The following is a 12865-nucleotide window of genomic DNA, read 5'->3' on the forward strand; positions in this document are numbered from 1 at the left end:
GCTCTGCCCTAACACTTGGGTCCACCGAGTTTAATGACTTCCTAGTTCCTTTCTCACTAGCCTCCAGATGTAGGTATTGTATCTGCCTGAGGGCAGAGATGCCCACCCATGCTCTGAAACCCCCCCAACTCACACCTACTCCACATACCCAACCTCTCTGGATGCACATCAGGACCTTGCCAAGGATATAGGGGGACATGTTAACCTGTGAAGTACAGTAAGGCTGGGCTTTGGGGAGCATGAGGGCTGGAAAGTACATGATCAAGAACCTATCTTGAAGAGGCGGATATGTTTCAAGAATTAGTAGCATGAGTGAGCTGATGCCTCAGACTCCTGGCTTATACTCTGTTGGCTTTCTGGGGTTTCACTTCTAAAACACAACCCTAAAGATAAAACCCAAAATTTCAAGGCAGTGGTTATGAAGCTTTCAGTGCAAAGGTTGGGCTCTTCTGGGTGTGGAGCCTTGTGTGACTGCACTGGATATATGCACAGGGAATTGGCTTGTGCATATGAAGGAGACTGCTAAACCTCACCAGGTAACATAAGGGCAGGACTGAAGTGAAACCAGAGGAGGAAAACTCATTTCACATTTCACATACACTGTGAAAAATACAGAGCACATAGACCTCCAGGTCATCTCACCCAAAGCTAGACTAACAGACATCTTTACAGTGTGTATAAATGAACTCCAAGTGTATTCTTAAGCATTCATTTGATCTTTATTCCAAAACTAACAATATATAATGCTTTCAGCTATTCAAGGCTAAAGCTTTTTACATTTTTATTTTTCACGAAGGTGGGGCAATCTCAGCGCTTTCAAAGGAAAAAAAAATGTCACTAGTTTCCTTTGCCCAAACGCAGCTTCTTTTTCTAGTCTTATACAAAGAACTTTCTATTGGGATTAGCACCAAACAGACATCTACGTATTTCTGGCATTTTTTGCTCAGATAAGAATTCCAGTCGGCTTTCCAAGGTGTTTGAAACCTTTATTTTCTGATTGTTGCTGTAGACTTCCACACCTCCAAGTGAACTCGCAGGCAAGAATGTTTCTTGATCAATCTTGATCTCCACCTGTTTCTGGGAGACCATCACATAATCAGGGATGGCCTTTTGCACAGCAGCATCTACCAGCAGGCTATCCTGGGGCCTGCAGCGCACAATCATCACGGGTTCCAGCAGGCGAAGTAACGCTTGGAGCACTAGCTTATCCAGCAGCTCCTGGTAGACTTTTAGATCCACCACCATTCTACTGAGCCTCATCTTTGCCTCCTCGAGTAACTCTGAGATGAGGTCATCTCGGGCCGCCAGGACTTTCAGCCTTGCCTGATTCCTCAAGGTGGACAACTGAATTTTCTTCTGCTGCTCTATCTGCTTTTCCTTCTTCTCATAATAATCCATAATCTTCAGTCGTTGGGTTTGCACAAGATGTCCTTTTTCAATATTGAACTCTTCCTCCGACTTGGCATCTATTTCTTCTGCCTTTTCATTAGCTTCCTGTTCAATGAAAGCCATCATGTGCTTAATCTGCTTCTGCACATCATTGTCATTTAGGGCCATGGTTGCTCTTATACAGGGAGGTAGAGAGAGAGCTGGTGAACTCTGGTTTCTTTAAGGCAGAGTTCCAAGAGCTTCCTTGAAATTCTACTTCCTCACTACGGAGTACACAAAAGGAGGAAAGAGAAGTCATAAAGGAAGAAGTGTCACGGAGACCAGCTAGACAGCCCTCATTTTACAGATGAGGAAACTGAAGGCTAGAGAGGGAAAACATTGTCCATGTTTGTGCCCTAGAAGAACAGAAGCTTCAACCTTTGTTCCATCCCTCTTATACTCATTGTCCTTTTGTCATTAAACAATAATAGGAAATCCTGTCAAATCTAGTCCAGAAGTTCCTCAAGATTTAAGACTCAGAAACTCAATGGAATTGAGCTACCAAATCCATACCTAAGTAGCAAGAATAGATACATTTGGAGTTGGGGAAGACTACAGAGCATCATAAGAAATCAAACAAAATTCAATCCTGTAGCCTGGTGCTAGTGGCCACCCAGGAGGCTGAGATCTAAGAATAACAGTTGAAACCAGCCAGGGCCAAAAAAGACTCTATCTCCAATTAACTACCAAAAATCTGGAAATGGAGCTGCAGCTCACCCAAGTGGTAAAGAACCAGCCTGAAGCAAAAAATCTCAGGGACAATACCCAGGCCCTGAGTTCAAGCCCCATACTAACACACACACACACACACACACACACACACACACACACATACGAGTGCTGGGTGATTCTGCTGGTCACCAGCTTTGGGAGCCACGATGGAAGAAAGTAGAGGGAGGGCAAGCCCCAAGTTATGTGTGGAGGCCAGGGCACACCAGACCAACCTTTATCAGTACTCTGCCAAGGCTGCCTTTGCCCTGGCGCCGGGAGTCTGCAGGCAGAATGTAGAACTTGGAACACACATTGGAACCTGGCACTGTCACTTCCTTCTTTGCACAGACGACCCTCACAGTCTGACCAGGCAGCCTGAATCCACAGGGCCAGGCTGTCACCAGGGATAGCTGGCCAAGTCTGCCTGGAAGAAGCCAAGAGGGATTTCCTTGGCACCTAGGCCATGGCCAGGACTTATCCTTACTCAGAATCTCAATTAATTTGGCACATAGCAAGCTCCACTCCGGGGTGGGCTTGTCTTAACAAACACGTGTGTAGACTTGGACAGCCAATTTATTAATTTACTAAGGAAAAATACAGCTGGCATGCTGGCAGTTCGTGGCCTCCTTCTCCTGAATGTGATTTGTCTGAAGAGCCAAATCCAAACGTTTGCCAATAAGAAAGCAGCACAGTTCCATTTCACCAGAGGTCTTTTAAGAGCCCTGGCTCCCTCCAGAGGGGCTCTGCGCCCCTGCACATGAGAGAAACACCTCTCTGTGCCCAGACAGGGTATAAGTGGCACAGCCAGCTTCCAGCTGCAGTCAGACTGCCAGAATACCCTGATCTGCGCTGGCCATTTGCATGACTTCGGAAAAGAAACTCACCCTTCAAAACCTCAGTTTCCTCATCTGTATAATGAGGTTGAATATACATCATAGTGTTATTGTGTGCCTTGAATGAAAGAAAACCTGGAGCTGATAACTCATGCCTGCAATCTTAGCTACTCAGGAGGCTGAGATGGGGAAGAAGTTGGTTGGCAGCCAGCCCAGGAAAGAAACAATTCATAAGACCCCTTATCGACCAATAGCTGGGTATAGTGGCACATGTCTGTCATACTAGCTACATGGAAGACAGGCTAGGAGAGTCACAGTTCCAGGACAGTCTGGGCAGAAAAATGCAGAAGACTCCATATAAAGAGTTGTGCATGGTGGTACATGGCTGCCAGCCCAGCTCCTGTAAGATATGAAAAATAGGAAGATCTCAGTCTAGGTGTACACCTGAGCAGGAAGTAAGACCCTATCTCACAAACAACCAGCACAGAAAACATGGAGGCATGGCTCAGCAGTAAAGACACTTACGAAGCAAGCGTGAGGCCCTGAGTTCAAACCCCAATACTTCCTAAAACATTTTTAAAAAAAATAATAAAAGAAGCTAATCATAATAAAAGAACTTGATGTTTAGCACAGTATTAGATACATAACCAACTATGATAGGCACACAGTCAGTCTTCATGGTTAGTTGTTGTTATCAACACCTCTACTTCTATTATTATTATCTGCAGCTATTATTGGTATCTGGACTCATTCTTTACCACATTCCCTCTTTGTATGTCCAGAATACCTAGGACTTACTTGATTTCCACTCACTACAGTGTGAACACATCCTTCTCTAGCCTGTTATTAACCCTAGTAGACCTGCCTTACACACACACACACACACACACATACACACATGCACACACACCAGTACTTCATGGCATTCTTGCCCACAGTTTGAGGCACAGCCACAACCTTGGCAATGGTGAGAGATGTTCCTGAATTCCAGGGCTTTGGAGGTGGGAGTGAAGTAGGGTTATTTCATATTCCCTGTCCCAGATTCTGCAGTTTAGAGTTCTCATGACCCACCCTGTAACCCTGCTTCTAAACTACTTACTAGTACTATGACTTGGCAGCAGGGTGGAGCAGGTTAAAGACCAAGGCTCCAGTGAATGTCTCTGCAGGAATGCGGGTGCCTGTACAGTATAATGTGTTTAGCAGATGTGACTTTCAGGCTGTCTGGGATGGGGATTGTGGGCTCACATGGGCCTGTGGTTTGAGCAAAACAAAACCAAGAATGCTTTGTCTTCCATCTCATGAGGGCTCAGATTCCTTCACTCTTTGGAGGCAGGGTTGTCTGGAAGTAGCATCCTCTTTGCCCATGACTGGGGCTGGGGCTGCATGCAAGACCTTCCAAGCCAGACTCACCTCCTTTCCTCTGTACAATACCAGGGCTTTTTCCTTGTTCCCCGTACACATCAACCCAGCCCAACTTAACGTTTACTTACACTGTTCTCTCTCCTAAAATAGCCTGCTCTGCTACATCCCACCCTTATTTTTCAAGCATAGGTTAAGCCCAACTGCCTCTTAAGCCTCTGGACCCTCTCAAAACAATGACAGCATGGCCTGTTTCCCAGATACCATTTAGAGCTGGGTCCAGAGTCCTTTGTTGCTCCAAGTGGTTTTGCTTTCTTCGGGAGACACCTTGAGAACAGGATCTCCTTCTGCAATAGGGCTAGTAGGCAAATGTAGTTGATCGGATTGAAGACTTGGGGATGGATCTCTCTCTCTCTCTCTCTCTCTCTCTCTCTCTCTCTCTCTCTCTAGCATTTTTTATGTCTCAGGGCTCTCTCTCTCTCATTCCCTTTCTGTCTCTCTCTTTTTTTTTTGGTTGGTCATGGGGCTTGAACTCTGGACTTGGGTGCTGTTCCTGCGCTCTTCAGCTCAAGGCAAGCACTCTACTGCATGAGCCACAGCGCCACTTCCGGCTTTCTAGTGGTTTATTGGAGATAGGAGTCTTACAGACATTCCTGCCTGGGCTGGCTTTGAACTGTGACCTTCAGATCTCAGCCTCCTGAGTAGCTAGGATTGCAGACATGAGCCATGGGCACCCGGCTTTCCTTTCTGTCTCTTTTCCTTTCTTTCATTCCTTTTTCATTAAAAAATACAATACACATTGAAAAGCACACAGAATGCAAATAAGTATATTGCTTCGTGAATTACCATGAGGCAAATATCCTGTTAGCACCATGCAAGACAAGAAAGGGAATATCACCAACATGGCAGAAGCCCTTCCCTACAAACTTGCAGGAGGGACATTAGAGGAAGCATGAGCTTGAAGAGGTCTTTCTTTAGGCCCTCATCTATAAGAAGCGGTGTGCATTCCAGAGAAATACAGAATCCTGCTTCCTTGGGAGGCAGGAGGACAAAGTCAGGGTGTGTGGAGGGCAAAATGTCTCTGTCAGCTAGGAATCCTGCCCAGACCTGTAGACAACTGTCCTTCCTTCCAGCTGGGCTAGCAAGTCTGAGGTCAGACATGTCAGGCGTGAGCCAAAAGGGAAGCAGTACCAGACTTGGGCCTCCAGACAGTTAGAGGTTGCAGAGTGAGGAAGAGAGGGGCTTTCCAAAGCTTGCAGTATGGGGCAATGTGTAGAACCTAGAAATTTGGTGAAGAAACTGAAGAAATTCTGTTGGGGATTTCAAATATTAAATAGGTAGGAAAGGGGCATCCCTGTCTTTTGTCCTTCAGCAAGTACTTTCAGAATGGTGTGTTGGGTGTTATATAGACACCAGAGTTAAAGTAGCAAATGAGGCAGAAGCCAGCTGGCCTCCCAAGCCCAGGAAGGGATGGAAGAAAAGAGTCCATAAACAGGTAATCACACTAAACATGATATATTATTAACAATCTGATTGTAAGAAAACTAAGTGAGTGAAGGAATCCAGCCTTGATGGCTTTTTTCCAAACTTACGAGCTCTATTATAATATATTGCCGTGCAGATGGGTCATTCCTGCTGTGAATGGTTTGAGAGCTTCCGTTGTTGACAATAAAACATAGATGGGGAAACCAAGGGGCTGAAGAAAAATAAAAGGACATACACAGCCACGTGCTGGCAGCTCATGCTGCTCAGCCCTAGCTACTTTGGAGGCTGAGATCTGAGGTTTATGGTTCAAAGTCAGCCAGGGCAGAAAATTTTCTGAGACTCTTACTTCTAGTTAGCCAGCAAAAAGCCTACACTAGAGATGTTACTCAAGGGGTAAAGCATCAACCTTGAGCAAAAATGCTAAGCAAGAATGCAAGGCCCTGAGACCAAACCCCAGTACACACACATACACACACACACACACACACACACACACACACACACACACGAAAAGAAAGGAAAAGAAAAGAAAAAAAGAGAGAAGAGATTATTAAAGAAAAGAAGAAAAGAAAAAAATGATAATACAACAAGTTAGGAAAATTCATATGAGAAAATGCACTTTCAGGGAGACCCAATATAGTATCTTACCCTGGAGCAAGTCACCTGGAAAAGGCAGAACGTTGGTAATATTCTCTAAGAAGAATTTATCCAAACAGGAAAAAAAAGTGTTCAAGTCTTTATTGAGACCTAGATGTAAATGATACTTTGGGGTTTCCAGAGAAGGCCTGGTTTAGACGTGAGGGAAGATATAAGTCACTTAAAATGAATGGAATGAAGGGCAGGGAAGCTCACAGGTGCCTTGGTTGTAGGGTTTAGGTGAGGGAAGGAATGGTCCTGTGGATAGGGGTCAGGCCAGGAGGAGAAGTAAAGATGGCATTGTAGATGGACATTTCCAAAGGGCAAGGCCACATAGGTGGGGAGAATGCTGAGGGAAGATCATGGAGGTGAGTATACATGGGGTTGACAGTAGTCTAGAGGTCTGCAGTGGACAACATCCAGAAAGATGCTGTAGTTCTACTGGAGGATGTCTGAGAACATTAGGCAAAAGAGCCTACTGAGCTGTAATTTGTCCAATATTCCTGGTTTAGGAATATTCACCTGCTAGTAGAAGAGAGACGGGAGAGTCCAGCTAGAAATCAGATGGACACTGTTCATAGATGAGGTCTCAGGCAGAGACAAAGTATGGAGAATAAAGGAGATATGGCACAAGAGCCATGAGGTCTCGCCCTCATGGGGCAGAGGGGCTGGATCAGGGCGAGGATGTGAGAAGGCAGGATGGAGGCACCAGAGCAGAACTTATTCTTCCAGGAAATAAATGGTAACACCTACAATTTAAGAAACCAACAAAACAACAAGAACAACAACAACAAAACTAGAAGAACTTGAGAAGCTTTACTGCTGCTTTAGTCTTGACAGCCAGGACCATAGTTTTAGTTTAAGAAATTCATGCTCTAAGCAAGCAGGCTTTGGTCTGGCCTAGAAAAGGCAAATTCCTACAGGGACTGGGCAAGAAAAAATGCAGGGAGAGCCAGACAGACAAGGAAACATTTCTCCCCAGATAATTTACATTACGAATTCACCACATAATGTCTTCTGAAACATTTTCAGGCAAGTTACTTCAAAGCAGCCGGGTTCCCCCCTAGAGCATTTTGCTTCAAATTTGCTTAGCTAAAACTTTCCTCATCAGTATCCCACTTCCCCAAAGAAAAGACCTCCAGGTCCATCTCTGAAGGGGTTATATGATCTGACTTAAAAGAGAGAGAGAAAAGAAAAGCGGAGAGTGTCATTTTAAAAGCAAAACTCATCATTTTTTTTGCTTGTGTCAGACAATTGACAACATAAATTTTGCCATTTTATTATTTTTCAGAGTTTTAACAGACATTATTTTAGAATAATTGGGTTAAAGAAGGAATGAATAGAAAATAGAGAGGGAAACATTTCCTGCTCTCTTTACAAGAAATTAGAATTTTAAAATTCCATTTTTATTTTTTTGGCAGGTACTGGGGATTGAACTCAGGAGCTCATGCTCTTTGTTGGCTTTTTCACTCATTCTTATCACTTGACACTCATTATTATCTTGACATTCTTATCACTAGAGCCACAGCTCCACTTCTGTCCTTTTACTGGTTAAGAAAAGATTTCACATGGACTTTTCTCCCCCAAGGTTGGCTTCAAATCGTGATCCTTAGATCTCAGCCTCATGAGAAACTAGGATTACAGGCGAACAGTGCCTGGCTTCATTTCCATCATTTAAAGTTGCTTGTATACCATGTAGCCAATTCTCAGATCACCTTCCGCCCCTCTCCTCCACTTATAAGAAGCCTGTTTTGGGGAGTGAGTGCTTTGATAAGTGAGTGGAATAGCCCCACAAAAAAATACCTAGGAAGTGAAGGACCTCTACGATGAAAACTTTAAAAACCTGAAAAAGGAAATCAAAACAGAACTTAGAAAGTGGCAAAAAACCTCTCATGCTCCTGGATTGGAAGGATCAGCATCGTGAAAATGGCAATACTTCCCAAGGCTATCTACAAATTCAATGCGATACCTATCAATATTCCAACCTCATTCTTCAAGGAAATAGAAGAGGCAATCCAAAAATTCATATGGAAGAATAAAAGACCCTGAATAGCAAAAATGATCCTTAACAGAAAGAACAGTGCTGGAGGAATATCAATACCAAATTTCAAACTCTACTACAAAACCATAGTAATCAAAACAGCTTGGTACTGGCAGAAGAACAGACCTCAAGACTAATGGAATAGAATTGAAAACCCAGAAATGAAACAACAGACTTATAGCTACCTAATCTTCGATAAGGGAGCCAAAAGAATAGAATGGAAGAAAGACAGCCTCTTCAGTAAATGGTGCTGGCAAAATTGGTTAACTACTTGTAGGAAACCAAAGCTAGATCCTTATATATCGCCCTGCACCAGAATCAACTCCAAATGGATCAAAGACCTCGGAGTTAAAACACTCTGAAAACATTACAGGATGGAATAGGAGAAACCCTAGGTCTCCTTGGCACAGGCAAAAATTTTCTTAATAGAGACCCAGAAACACAGCAAATCAAAGAAAGGTTGGACAAATGGGATTGCATGAAGTTGCAGAGCATGGTGAAGGACATAGTTAGCAAGATCAATAGAAAGCCCACTGATTGGGAGAAGAGCTTCACTAGCCATACAACGGACAAGGGTCTCGTATCTAAAATATACCTAGAACTCAAAAAATTAAATCCCCCAACAACAAATCCTCAAAGAAACAACTGCCCAATATATAAGTGGGCTAAAGACTTAAAGAGAAACTTCTCTGAAGGAAAGAAGGATGGCCAATAGACACATGAAGAAATGCTCAACCTCTCTAGCCATAAAAGAAATGCAAATCAAAACAACATTGAGATACCACCTCACCCCAGTTAGAATGGCTATAATCAAGAAGTCTAATAACAACAGATGCTGGAAGGGATGTGGACAGAAGGGAACCTTACTGCATTGTTGGTGGGAGTGTAAACTTGTTCAACCATTTTGGAAAGTAGTATGGAGGTTCCTCAAAAGACTCCACATAGAGCTCCCTCATGACCCAGCAATCCCACTTTTGGGCATTTACCCAAATGATCACCAACAAGACCATACTAAAGCTACCAGTACGACTATGTTTATTGCAGCCTTATTTACCATAGCTAAGATATGGAACCAACCCAGATGCCCCTCAGTAGATGAATGGATCAAGAAAATGTGGTATATATATACACAATGGAATTCTATGCCTCCATCAGAAAGAATGACATTGCCCCATTTGTTAGGAACTGAAAATACTTGGAAAAATTATATTAAGTGAAGTAAGCCAGGCCCAAAGAAACATAGATCTCATGGTTTCCCTCATTTGCAATAACTAGTATATGTCTGAGATAAGCAGAAAAGGTCAGATAAGTTGATGTTAGGTGAAATGAACCCCAAGATAAGTATTCAAATGTTTTTTCTTTCATGCAATTGTTTCTAACGTATTTATAAGATGATTTCTTTGTTGCTTTGTATGTCCCTCCCCCACGATATAACCCCTGCTTTCACTGTATTTGATGTTGGTATAATTTGTGGAGGGGAAGGGAAAAAACAAATCATTTAAATAGGGATACAGGTGGACCCATTGCAACAATGAGATGTACAAGTCGTTATGTCAAAAAACAAACTTTACAACTTTGGCGGGAGGGGGGGAGATGGGGGGGGGGACGAGCAGAAGGAGATGGGAAGGGATAGGAAGGGGAAACAAAGGAGGAGGCAACAATACTTGATTAGAAATATACTCATTATCTTGCCCATGTAATTGTAACTCCTCTGTATGGTATTTTCACACACACACACACACACACACACACACACACACACACACACACAAGCGAATGGAGAGGGTTCCTGAGACCTTCAGGTAAGTATTGCTTAAGTTACAATAGATAATTCGAAATGTAGCATCAACTACATTCACATTGTTGACCATCATTCCCCCTACTATCTATCACCCATCTCCAGAACTTTTCATCTTCCAAACTAAAATAGTTACATAGTTAACAATGATCAGGGCCTGTGCCAGGTAGACATGAGACTTCACAAGCTGGTAATTCTTCCAAGGTGGGATTCTCTTCTTCCCCTTCATGAGGCAGGAACCAGGCTACTCTTGAGGTAGGAAATGGCTCTCTGCCTTGAATCCTGGGTAGGCAGTAGCTTGGTGTTGTTGAAAGCACACTGGACTTAGATGAGAGGTTTGAGTCCTAGACCTACTATTACTTCTAGGCTGGGTGATCTGCAAAATGTCTGAATTCTGTCTTGGATGAAAACACAAAGCCACTTCTGGGAAATCCAGGTATTCATCAATGGAACTGGGAAGGCCAAAAGATGCAACAAGTGAACAAGCTTTAGAAAGTATTAGGTGAACGGAATATGTTGTCATTCACAAAGCACCAGTCCCTGATATTTTCCTTGGATCCCAGAGCCCTTCTTCTTGTCCTATTCAGAATCTCACTTCACGAGGCACCTGTGGAAAGTTGACTTAGGCCTGGAGTCAGAGTCCCAGCAAGCCTCCAAGGGGTGCAGGGTGGAAACAGTCCTTGAAGGACACTCTTCGGAGGGAAGTGACTTGGAAGTCCATGAAGGCTTTCACTTCTAACTGACACCACAGTCAAGGCTGACACCAACCAGAGTGGTCCTTCCCTTTCTGGAACATTTTCTTGAAGACCCACTGCTCAGCTAGGCAGTAACCCTATAGATATTGAATTAAGAAGTCAGAAAAAGCCTTGTAAAAGCTTCCTCTGGTGGGGGTGGGGAGCAGGGAACTCAGGGCAGGAAATATTTCCCAAACAGGGTAAAATTATTTCAGTAATTTTCTAATTGATTTGGTCACATTTTCCATAGTGGTTAAAGGCCTTATGGCATGTGCTGAAAATTTCCACCATTTCCTAAAGAACTCAGGAATGTTCAGTGTGGGACATAGCTGTTTTGCTTCCCATATTGCTAGAGTACAGCTTCTCAGACTCCAACCACCCATGTCCAAAACCCTCTTCCCTGCCAGGATCCTTGGTATCTCTCAATGGAAGAGAAGCTAGCGTGGCTCCACGAAAAGACATTGGATTGAATCCAAGTCGAGGGGCGATTCAGACCTATGGTGGTGGGTAGGGCGGGCATACCCTGAGACTCTGTCACTATCTGTGGGTAGGCACTCATCTACCCCTCATTCATCTCTCAGGAACCTAGAGCCACCATCCGTTATCCTTTTCCAGCCCTACTGAGAGAACAAACAGCTTTCTGTTTAAGTCCTCAAACACAAAGGTTCTTATACCCGCCTCCCTATTTCTGTGGATACCAGGGCCATCTGCCCTGTGTATCTTCCCATATCAATATGTATGAATTCTTTATATGCTTAGGTTTAGACCTATCATCTGCTATTTGCTTTTTATTTGTCCAATGATTTGTTGTTATTGTTGTTTGTCCATCATGGGGCTTGAACTCAGGGCCTAAGGCTATTGCTCTACCACTTTGAGCCACAGCGTCAATTCTGGTTTTTGAGTGGTTAATCAGAGACAAGAGTCTCACAGGGACTTTTCTGCCTGGGCTGGCTTTGAATCATGATCCTCAGATCTTAGCCTCCTGAGTAGCCAGGGTTGCGGTGTGAGCCTCCAGTGCCCAGCAATATTAACCATTTTAAGGGGCGTACTTCATTGCATTTGGTACATACTCCCCTCTAGAACCAACACATTACATCACCCCAAAAGGAAATCTAATACTCTTTGCGCAATTGCTCCCCATGTTTTTCCTCCCCATCAGCCCATAGTGGCCACTAGTCTGCATTTTTGTCTTTATGAATTTGTATGTGTCATATCAATGGAAACATACAGGATGCAACTTTTAATGTTGGCTAATTCGAATGAGTACAATGTTTTTGAGGCTCAGCCACAGTGCAACATGTATCTATACTTTATTATTTTATGGTTGATAATATCCGTTGTATGTTTGTACCACAGTTAGTTCATCCATTAATCCATTTGGGCTGTTTTCACTTTCTGGATGTAGCTAATTGTGCTTCTATGAAAAGGACATGCACTATATTGATTTGAGTTTTTGTTTTCAATTCCTTTGGATACATATCAAGCAATAGAACTTCTGAGATATATATAGTAATTACATTAGTTACTTTCTCAAGAGCCTACAACATGGGGCTGGGAAGGTAGAGTGCTTGCCTTGCATGCATGAGGCCCTGGGTTCCATTCCTCAGTAACACATAAGCAAAAAAGCCGGAAGTGGCGCCATGGCTCAAGTGGTAGAGTGCTAGCTTTGAGCTGAAGAGCTGAGGGACAGCCCCCAGGCCGAGTTCAGGTCCCACTACCGACAAAAAAAAAAAAAAAGAACCTACAACCTATTTTCCACAGAAACTGGACTATTTTAAATTGCCATCAGTGGTATACAAAGCTTCAATTTCTCCTCATTTTTTTTGGGGGGGTCCAGTCG

At 43.5% G+C, this 12865-nt stretch overlaps 1 protein-coding gene across 1 annotated transcript; it reads right to left on the reverse strand.

The window, feature by feature from the left end:
* Positions 1-876: 876 nt before the first annotated feature.
* Atp6v1e2 (ATPase, H+ transporting, lysosomal 31kDa, V1 subunit E2) lies at positions 877-1557 on the reverse strand. Its single transcript, XM_013017942.1, has one exon. The coding sequence runs from the start codon at positions 1555-1557 to the stop codon at positions 877-879; it is 681 nt and encodes a 226-aa protein (XP_012873396.1).
* Positions 1558-12865: the final 11308 nt, after the last annotated feature.

Source organism: Dipodomys ordii, unplaced genomic scaffold (assembly GCF_000151885.1).
Source record: "Dipodomys ordii isolate 6190 unplaced genomic scaffold, Dord_2.0 Scaffold37, whole genome shotgun sequence".
NCBI lineage: Eukaryota > Metazoa > Chordata > Mammalia > Rodentia > Heteromyidae > Dipodomys > Dipodomys ordii.

Excerpts from the sequence above, each read along its gene's own strand:
- Atp6v1e2 (XM_013017942.1), bottom strand. The coding sequence starts at position 1,557 with ATGGCCCTAAATGACAATGATGTGCAGAAGCAGATTAAGCACATGATG.